A 9866-nucleotide genomic window follows, 5' to 3' on the forward strand; every position below is an offset into this window, starting at 1 on the left:
TACACTTCTCCCCATTCAGCATCATCCCCTTAGCTGCCAGAGTCAGTGTCAGGATGTCACACTCTGTCACACAAACTCAAACTCTGTTCTCCTGCTGAAACCAGCTCCCCATCTAGGCATCCCTTGGATTTAAGAGTCAACCTGAGCCAAGCAGCTGCAGCCTCTAGAAGCCCTTTGCCTTTTAGGGCATGGTTTCACTTCCAGGTCGTTTGCACACACCAGAGGGAGCCTGGACTTGGGGGGAAACGTGATTGTGGTGGCATCGCCATTACCAAAGCCACAGCCCCATCCCTTCATGTGGTGGGGGAGGGGGGAGGGCAGGAGAAGCCATTCTGAGAACCAGAAAGGTTCTAACTCTCTCACGTCTCCCCTTTATACACATGTCGCACCCCATCCCCACCTATTTGGGGTGCCTGAGAAGGGCCAGGGTGAGACAGGCCTGGGGGCCCACTGGGACTCTCAGGATTGGCCTCCTGGGGGCAGGATCTGGGTCCTCACCCTCCCAGAGCTGGAGTGTACAGCGCACACACAGGACTATGGAGGTGGCTGGATCGCTCAGATAATCTGGCCTCCTCCCTCCTGCAGCAGCTTGAATACCTCCTGTGCCCAGGAGTTCGATACCTCTCAGGACAGCCCATTCTCTCCGAACTGCTGGGGGGCAGCTCTGAGGACACCCAGCACAGCCAGTGCCCACCTGAGCACCACAGTTACTCCACTAGGCCGAGCTGCCACCCCTGCCCCTGTGCCCAGGGTACTTTCGGATAAATTAGTACTTCACCTACTACCTAGGCTATAGGACAGCACTGGGGAGGGGTACATTTCGGGGCAAGGTTGTCATCGGGCCCAAGATCGGAAAGATCTAGAGGTGCTAAAATGGGAAGATTCAAATTCAAGAATGACCTTGGGAGAGTCCCTGCCCCCTTCTGGGCCACTTGTACCTCTGTGAAGTGCACAGGATGAGCTGAGTGACTAACGAGTTTGCAGACATTCTGGATCATTTGTAACAGTCCCCTTGCCCCTTCCCTTCCTCCCTGCTCTCCCCCTTTCTCTCTTGTGCATCTGGCCTGCTCCTGCCCCCACCAGGGCCCACAGAGACTCAGAGACAGGCTATGACTTTGACTTGCTTTATTTAGCCTGTGTGGGAGCAGAGAGCAAGCTTTGGCCAGAGCCAAGGGTGTGGAGGGACGAGGTGGGCTGGCACTGCTCATGGAGTCGTAGGAGGCAGGAGGTGGCATTACAGGTCCATCGGGCTGAGTTCCCTGTGAGGACAGGACAGAATGTGGCAGTGGGGACGCAGGCCTCATGCCCTTAGGAGACCTCGGCCAGCCCTGGGCCCCTGTTCTCCCTCCTCCATGCCCCCCACCCCTTTCCAGGCCCTGATTCCACCCCAGATTTCAGCCCCAGGGAGCTGGGCAGGCAAGGCAGGAATCAGACCCACCTGGGGGCAGCTGCGTGGGGGGAGTCCCACTGCAAGGAGTCCAGCGTGTCTTCTTTGTCTCTTTTCCCATACCTGGGAGGGAAGAGACAGCTGGGGTAAGCACTGTGCCCAGGTGCCAGCTCACCTGCCTCATACCTACCCTTAGGGACCATCCTGCCTGGGGCACTTAGGCCCAGGCCTGGTCTGTACAGATGCTCCATTTTCCCAAGAGCAAGTGTGGAAGGGGCTGGGGACAGGAACGGGGATAGGATTGTGGCCAGGAATGTGAAGTGGGCCCAGGGTCTCGGGGGCCAGGATCCCTCTCCCCGTCCCTCGCACACACCTAGGCCTGGTCAGCATGTTGATGTATCTGCGGAGATCAGCCGCATACTGGGCCATCTGCTCTGGCGTGGCATTGTCCCCTGGGTACACTGGCTCCATCGGGGCTCCTTGGGCACCCAGCAGTGGCTGCAGCAACAGAGCCACACAGGTGGACAGGAGCAGCAGGGAGAGGCAGCGGTGTGTGGCAGCCATCTGAGGAACAGGGAGCAGGCAGTTGGAGGTGGAATACACCCCAGTCTGCAGGCCCCCCTGCCCCTTAGCCCATCGCCCCTTCCTCCAAGCCTGGGAACGAGGGGGCAGGGCGAAGGGCCACTCGGAGCTGATCACCCCACCTCCAGATCCTGCCCTGGAGGGCACGGGCAGCACCTCCTTGTGAGCAGCAGCAACCAGAGGTCAGTCAGGGCCTTGCAAGGTACAGAAGTGCACAGAGAAGGGGGCCCATGAGGCCTGGGGACAGGAGGCCGAAGTGGGGTGGGAGCTCAAGGGAAGGGGCTGGGGGGAAGTAGGGGCACTCCAGCCTACCCACAGGGCGGGGGGGGGGGGGCGCAGAGTTTGTGAAGCAAGGGATGGAAATCCATGGCCTGGTGGGTCTGGCCCTCCCCCCAGGGGTAGAAACGCAGTTTGGGTCCCGGAGAAAACACTGCTGGCCATGTCACCCTATGCAGAGAGGGACAGGGACACACACGGAGATCCTAATCACTCACAAGATCGCTGTCACACATTCCAGCTCACAGCCACACACACACACACACACACACACACACACACTTGCAGTCAGGAGACGCCCAGTGTGATGGATTTGCCCAGATGCAGAGCAGGACCCAAGCGGGACCTTAGGGCCCCCAAGACCCCAGCCCTGCAAAGCACCAACTCCTTCCCTCCATCCTAGGCCTTGGCCCCGCGGAGCCCTCCAGAGCCCAGGGCAGGCAGAGACCACTCACCCTGGGTCCGGAGAGAGTGGGCGCTGGACCAAGCGGGCACCTGCCTCGGGCCAGATGGGCCCCCCTGCTCTCGGCTGTGCCCCTTTATAGTCCTCAGCCCCCCACCGGAGTCCCCGCCTCCTGTCAGCCTCTGTCACTCCCCAGCCCTCACCTCTTCCTCCTGCTGTCTCTCTGGCACCTGCAATGCCAACACGGGGGCCAGGGACGGGAGGGGGACAGGGCGGTACCCTGGGTGCCAGACTAGCAGCGTAATGGATAAAACTGGGTCACAATAAAAGTCTCAAGTCTCCTGTGGGCGCCTATCCCAGATGCCCCTTCCCTTTGGGCGCCAGAGCAGGCTTGGTTCTAGAAGGCCTGGATTCTGGGACTTCAGGATGACTGGAAGGTTTCAGTCACAGGCCTCAGAACAGCCCTTCCCACCACCTCCCAGGGACCAACCCGAATTGTCAGACAGATTCCCTCAGGGCTGCAGCGGGGAAGGGTGGAAACTCAGGCCTTCCTTTCTAGTTTGCAACTAGAGCAAGGTGGGGGGACAGGGAAGGGGCCTCGGGTCCTTAGGCAATGTGGGAAGCCGTGGGTCCCAGGCACAGAGCAACCCATTTGGTGGACATACAGGTCGCAGAATGAGAATCCATGCCTGGCTTCAGGGGGAATGGGGGTGTGGTGCCAATTTCTGGTAGCCATTTCCCTTCCCCTCCTAGAGCCCCCGCTCCAGGGGAGTAATAAAAACCAGCATTGTCTGTAAAGCTCAAAGTGCTCCTGCTTAATCACCTCATTAAATCCCTACGACAACCCATTTTACCGATCCAGAAACTGAAAATCTGCTCAGAGATGTTAAGTAACTGGCCCCAGACCACACAGCTAGTCAGTGTAAGACCCAGGTGGGTTTGAAAGAAAGTCTAACTCCAAGGTCTGACTCCAAAACCCGGACTTTTTTTTTCTGTGTGAGGCTGTCACGGTATTGCTGTAATTTCCCATTTTGGGCTTGAGAAATCGGAGGCTCACAGAGGTGAAGACACTCAAGATTTCACAGCGACCTAGGTCTCCGATTCCAGCTTAGATGCTCAACCTCACCGATCCCACCCCCACCCCAGGCCCACCAGAAGCCCCTGAGTCTCCTCTGCCCAGTGTCCCTTCCCAACCCCCAATCTCCTCCCCAGCTCAGGCCAAGGAGCAGTCACTGGCTGTGTCTGAATGACACGTTGATGCCCGAGTAGGGAACAAAGGACCACTCATCCCTGAGGTTCTGGTGTTGCACATCAGGACACCAAGAAATGTGTGCAGGTGGGGGGGGGGGGGCAGTTGTTGGAGAGGAGAGGACCTGGATGTGACACCCCGGGGATCTGGCATGGTGGGCTTAGAGGTCAGACAGGCCTGGGTCCCGATTCTGGCTTCGCCATCTCCTGGCTGCGGGAGCCTGGGAAAGTAATTCCTTTAGCCTCTCTGAGCTTCGCTTCCCTCTCTGTGAAATGGGCTCATCATGCCCATCTCAAGATGGGGAGCGTAAAGGAAGCCTCAGTGAGCATCTGTGTTCTGCCTTGTCCTCTCTGTTCTGATTTCTGGCAACAAGAAGAACAATGATGTTTCACAGACAACAACTGACATTCCACAAAGCAAGTATAGAGGTCGTTCTGTCTCAGCAAGCCCGGGTCCTTTTCTCGGCCAAGATTTTCCACTTTGCAAAACAAGAGCGGTAAACTGACCGCTGGGCCCAGGCGGACATCTGGTTTGGCCGGTAGAGGCTGTGGAGTTCCACCAGGGGGCGCCAGGCTCCAGCCCTAGTTCCAAGGATCTGAGATCCCTGGGGACCACAGCCTGGGGGACCTGTTCTGGCTACTACTCATTAGGACTCAGCCCCACCAGATAGATGGTGGATCCAGGGATTAACTCAGGTGGCTGGGCCATTTATAGTTCTGTCCTGTCGCAGAGATAAACCAGCTTCGTCAGTGTCTAGGAAATGACAGGCACTCCACAAATGTCAACCGAACCTACAGCTTTCAAGTTAGACTTTTCTCCTTTGCAAACAACTGATCCCCTCCTGGGTCCTCTCAGGGATGTGGTGACAATCAAGGAGTAAGTGGTAGTGGATTTGCTTTCTAAACTGCATGGCCATGTCCAGAACACAACGGTCCATGTGTCCCCACGGTGCCTGCCACGGAGCCCTGCTTAGAAAAGGCACCAATCGATTACTCACCCTCAGATGTACTGAATGGAGATGACAGCAGTCCCTCTCTCTCTGCCCAACTCCATGCCCCCTGGGACAGGGAGGATGGCCTTTGGCAGTGTTGGGGATGGAATGAGTGCACTGAGACCGGGAGTGGAACACCCCAGGAATGCCTGGGGTCACAGGGTGAATGAAGGCAGGCGAATGGGGGCCCCCATATACATGACCTCAAGGACAGGAGTCTGGCCAGCACCATGTCCCTCATCCCTCTTCCGCCCCAGCTGTCTAATCCCAATCTCTGCTGCTTTCAGTAAATTGGCAATCAGCAGTCATTTGTGGCACATCTGTCCTGGGCCTCAGACCAGGCAGCCCCTTGGGTGCCGAGTGGGAGGAGATGAGGAAGTAAGAGCTCTGCAAGGAGATCAGAGCGGAGTGTGGAGCTGGGGCATGGCTGTTTTGGAAAGTGAGGACACTGAAGAAAGGGGAAGGAGTGGTCAGCAGCCATCCCTCATCCTGGCTTTCTTGTTTTATTTCATTTCATTTTGTTTTATTTATTTTTTAGAGACAGGGTCTTGCACTGTCACCCAGGCTGGAGTGCAGTGGCCCGATTACAGCTCACGGCAGCCTTGAACTCCTGGGCTCAGTGATCCTCCTGCCTCCGCCTCCCAAGTAGCGGGGACTACAGGTGCGCACCAGCACACCTACCTAATTTTTAATTTTTTTTTTTAGAGATGGGGTCTCACTATGTTGTCCAGGCTAGTCTCAAATTCCTGGCCTCAAGAGATCCTCCTACCTCGGCCTCCCAAACTGTTGGGATCACAGGCATGAGCCACTGCACTCAGCCTCACCCTAGAATTTAGAACCTGCCTCACAGGTCATCTTATGAGCGCCCCTTACTACCTTGTGATGGAGGCAGGAATTACTTTCCCACTTACCAAATGAGGAAACTGAGGCTCAACGAGGTAGCTTAGGTTGCCTAAAGTCACAAGTGAGTCAGAAGGGGCCAGGATTAAACCCAGGTCCTTATGGTTCCAGGTCCTACACTTTATCCCTGTTTCCAGGCCACCTCTGGCCCAATTCTTAGGCCAATATCTTATTCTCAAATTAGGCGGCAGCAGCAGGGGCTAGACTTGGAGGTGGCTGCCCCTAGATGCCAAGACCTATCCCTTGAGCTGAGGATAGCTATGATAGTCCCACACACACATTGAGCCCCTTATCCCATCCCCTCAGAGCCAACTCAGGCCCAGTTGGGGGTTTAGGCCACTAATTTGGAGCCTAGGCCTGCCTCCACTTCCCTCCACCCTAGGCGCTCATCTATCTCCAGGGTTTCCTAAAGGCATAAGAATATTCAATATTTCTCCCTTCTTGCCCCCAGTGCCTGCAAAAGCAAATCCTATAATTGCCACTCCAAATTTTCCTAAAGAGGAAGGCTTCTAGCTGAGATAGAGACTAAATCAATCTACATAATTAAGTGTTGCAGGGGTGAACAGGGAGGAAAGAAACCAAAGGAGCTGGGCATGGCAGGGGAGGAATTTCCCCTTGGGGTAGTGGGAGAGGGAAAGAATTGAGGCGAGTGAAGGAGAGGAAGGGGATTTTAATGAATATTGCTGTTGACCTTGGGTTGGATATATGATGTCCTTTGAGGAATGGGAGTAACAGGTGGAATTGCTTTTCATTGCTTTTGGTTGTGGAGCTGTTTTTTTCTTGAATGCAATGCCACTTGGAGCTTGAGCCCTGTGGAACTCTAGTTTTACAAGGGTTACACATGTGCCAGGCTGTGTCAGGCTGACCCGACCCATAGACTCTGCTCTCACTCACTCACTAGCTGGGCCATTCACTAGCTGCGTGACCTTTTGCAACTTACACAGTCTCTCTCAGCCGTAAAGCAGTTAACTATTCTTTTTATTTAAGGCATCAGTATCCCTATTTAACCAGTGCAGAAACACTGAAATGAAATGACTAGGTCAAAGTCGCAGCCAATTAATGGCAGAGATAGGACTCAGATCTGGGTCTTCTGTCTCTGAGGCCACTGCACCAACTTCGGGGTCCTGGCCATTGAGGTGGGCTCATGGAGTTGGCTAGACCTGTGTGAGAGCTCAGATCCAGGCTACAGATAAACTCAGGGCAGAGCAAGAAAGTCCTGGAGAAAATGAGGCTCGAGGTGGACTTGACTGACACCAACACACAGACACATCCCCCTACTCCCCAGCCGCACAATGAACCAAAGGACCAGGCAGTGCTGGGTGCTCCCATCTTACTTGTCCTGGTGCAGGAGAGAAGGAAGGAGGAGAAATGGGATGGGACGTGGGTCTTAGAGAATGGATGTGGAGAGGGAGCCAAAGAAACTAACCCCATCCCCAGGAAAGCAGGAAAGGCTTCTGGGAGGAGGTGACCACTACCCTGAAGTTGTTTCCTAGCGGAAGAGAGGAAAGGGCTCTGCAGGCAGGAAGAATGGAGGATGAAGACACAGAGCATTGGAATCCACAGAGTTCATGACCTATACAGGCACTGGGCCCTTCCGTCAGAGCCCCTTGACCCCCTAGGACAAGCAGGGGCCTCCCCTGCAGCTATGGCAGAGCCAGCTTCAGAGACTTCTCTCCTCCCAGAGCCACCTAACTGCAAATAGTCCTGCACGGCCCATGCCCTCCGCAGGGACACCACCCAGCCTTCCTGCCCTTCTTACCCTCTCCGGGTCTGGGGCTTTGGCCTCAGGCTGATTCTCCCCCTCATCTTCCAGCCCCCCACCTCAGACTCGGACAGGTCCTACTGAACTAGAGGCCCAGGAGAGAGCCCACAGACAGAGGAGGCTGTGCCTGAGGGGGGAGACACAAGCCCTTCCTTCAGGGGGTCCCCAGACCTAGGTGGGAGACAGGACACAGAGACAGAACTCTCAGTGCACAGAGCAGGGGCCATGAGAGCTGGCAGCCAGAGAGGAGAGGAAGCGTACAGGGTATCAGCCTGCAGGCAGGCTCTGCGACAGGTGCAGAGTGGTGAGGGATTGGGGTTGGACTCCAATTTAAACATACACAGTGCCTTTAGACTGCATTGTCTAATCCGGGGTGGGGGGGCACAAGAGGGGTGTCCCTATGGCCCTGTCCTAGGAAGGCACATTTAGTGACTCATTCACTGAGTGTGAATTCAGCAAGATGGGAGAGGGCGGTTGCTGGAGGAAAGGGCAGCCTCCACACTCCCACTGCTCCTCTATTCTGGGAATGGGGGACAATAGGAACGGCCTGCCCACCCCCCCCCACCCCCCGCACCAGCACACATGCACCCAACTCGTCCCCACAGGGCTCTTTTTGCACAGTCCCATCTTGGATCCCACTCCACCTCCAGCCACTACAGCCCTGGGCGCTAGTAATACAGCTCCTGGGGGAACCGCCCTGGGGTGTTGGTGCCTGGCCTGCCCCCTCAACCCTCTTCAGCTTTGCTGGTTGGGGAAGGACAGCGCGGTCCCCAACTACTCTCCAAGGCTGTCTGGCACGCTCCCTTCCACCTCCCCCTCCTCGAGCCACTCTTCTTCTTGCTCTTCACTGCCCCTCTTTCAAGAACTCCCATTCAGCCCACCGCTTGAGCTCCTTCCACAGAGGGCCCCTGTCCAGGCGCCAGGCTGGGCAGTAGTGCCTTCTCCGAGCTCCAGGCAGAGGGAGGCCCCACGCTCGCCTTCGCACCTCCACCCTCCACTCCCACCGGATGCCACCTCCACGAAGGAGAAAGGAAAGGAAATACAGGGGCACACTTGGTTTGCGTGAAATTTGCTCTTTATTTTGGGACCAGCGAAGGATCACCCACAGCCCTGTAGCCCAGGGGGCAGGGCCCCCCACCCCAGCCCTGCCCGGACGCAGCGGGCAGGGAGGGAAATCCAGGTTCCGGGGTCAGGAGCAAATATGCAAATGAGGTCGTTGAATTAGCATATCTCCCAGGAGGCCTTGGGGGTCATCACCACAGGTCGGCGCCCTCCGACCTGCAGGAGAGAAAGGAAAGGAACTGTATCTGGGGAGGCGAGACGGGGAGAAGTCGTGAGTGACGGTGCCAGGGTGGGGCTTCCATGGGGCGGCAGGACTAGGCCGCGCTCCAGGACGCAGGGTGTGGTGAGGCGGGCGCTTTTACCGCGACCTGACGGAGCGGTCCTCGCCGTCGGGGAAGAGTAGTCTGGAGACGACAGGGTCCGGGCTGTCGCGTTTCCCATACCTGGGGGCGGGGCCATAAATGGGCGTGGTCATGTGTGGACACGCCCCTGGGCGGAGCCGGACGGAGGGCTTGAGCCCCTCAGGCCCTGGGCCCCACCTCTCGCGCATGCGCTCACCGCTGCCGGGTGACCAGGTTGAGGTAGTGGCGCAGGGACGTGTAGTAGCGATTCAGCTCCTCCGGGGAGGCGTCTTCGCCAGGAGCCTCGGGTTTGATGGGATAGGCGTCGACCAACGCCCCCAGGCAGGCGAGCAGGGCCAGAAGCACTGTGGCCATAGCGGGCCACGACCTACGCACAGTCACCATCTGGGAAGCGGACATTGGAGCGCAGATCATGCTGAGCCTGGACTTTCAATGGCCGGAGGCTACAGCTGCCGTCGGGCCCAGGCTCCAGCAGCTGGTCTGGTGCTGGTGTCGGGACCAAGGCTCAGCCACCAACTTGCTGTGTGTTTTCGGGCACCAGGCTGTCTGTAGCCTCAGTTTCCTCATCTGCACTGCCTGCCTCCCCACCTCAGCCCCTACCCCACTGCTGCCCAGAGAAGTAGATGGAGGAAGAGAGCTAGGCTGGCCACGGGGCTCCCGAGCCTCACCTTCCCACCTCTGCTGGGTCTCTTCCACTCCAGCTTCCTGCCACTCAGCCCCAGCTTCCACCATCCCAGCCTCAGTTTCCCCACAAACCAGCCACAAACCAGTTTCCCCAGCACCAGACCATTCCTGAGCCCCAGCCACTCACAGCAATAGCTCCTGAAGCGAGATGAACAGAAGGTGGAAGGCGATGGAAGGCGAGGGGGGTCCCGAAGGCTGGACTGCTGCA

The 9866-nt window shown here is 57.2% G+C and overlaps 2 protein-coding genes across 3 annotated transcripts; both read right to left on the bottom strand.

Annotated features, from left to right (window-relative positions):
* Positions 1-1110: 1110 nt before the first annotated feature.
* Positions 1111-2756, bottom strand: PPY (pancreatic polypeptide). Of its 2 annotated transcripts, none has more exons than XM_069481501.1 (4): positions 2701-2756; positions 1761-1951; positions 1439-1510; positions 1111-1259 (listed from the first exon to the last, which is right to left on the bottom strand). In XM_069481501.1, exons 2-4 carry the CDS (start codon positions 1949-1951, stop codon positions 1235-1237), a joined length of 288 nt encoding a protein of 95 aa, XP_069337602.1. In that variant the 5' UTR covers positions 2701-2756; the 3' UTR covers positions 1111-1234. The 2 variants fall into 2 exon arrangements, with proteins under 2 accessions (XP_069337602.1, XP_069337601.1); XM_069481500.1 differs by lacking the exon at positions 2701-2756 and adding an exon at positions 2464-2481.
* Positions 2757-8803: 6047 nt separating this feature from the next.
* Positions 8804-9358, bottom strand: PYY (peptide YY). Its single transcript, XM_069481502.1, has 3 exons — positions 9171-9358; positions 8975-9055; positions 8804-8828 (listed from the first exon to the last, which is right to left on the bottom strand). Exons 1-3 carry the CDS (start codon positions 9356-9358, stop codon positions 8804-8806), a joined length of 294 nt encoding a protein of 97 aa, XP_069337603.1.
* Positions 9359-9866: the final 508 nt, after the last annotated feature.

This window comes from Eulemur rufifrons, chromosome 9 (genome assembly GCF_041146395.1).
Source record: "Eulemur rufifrons isolate Redbay chromosome 9, OSU_ERuf_1, whole genome shotgun sequence".
Classification (NCBI taxonomy): Eukaryota; Metazoa; Chordata; class Mammalia; order Primates; family Lemuridae; genus Eulemur; species Eulemur rufifrons.

What these genes read in the sequence shown, in the direction of transcription:
- PPY (XM_069481500.1), bottom strand. An exon ending in AACATGCTGACCAGGCCTAG is followed by an intron (nt 1,511 to 1,760) that starts GTGTGTGCGAGG and finishes CTTCCCTCCCAG; the next exon opens with GTATGGGAAAAGAGACAAAG. An exon ending in CCCCACGCAGCTGCCCCCAG is followed by an intron (nt 1,260 to 1,438) that starts GTGGGTCTGATT and finishes CTGTCCTCACAG; the next exon opens with GGAACTCAGCCCGATGGACC.
- PYY (XM_069481502.1), bottom strand. Translation starts at nt 9,358, where the DNA reads ATGGTGACTGTGCGTAGGTCGTGGCCCGCTATGGCCACAGTGCTTCTG. An exon ending in AACCTGGTCACCCGGCAGCG is followed by an intron (nt 9,056 to 9,170) that starts GTGAGCGCATGC and finishes CCCCGCCCCCAG; the next exon opens with GTATGGGAAACGCGACAGCC. An exon ending in GACCGCTCCGTCAGGTCGCG is followed by an intron (nt 8,829 to 8,974) that starts GTAAAAGCGCCC and finishes TCTCTCCTGCAG; the next exon opens with GTCGGAGGGCGCCGACCTGT.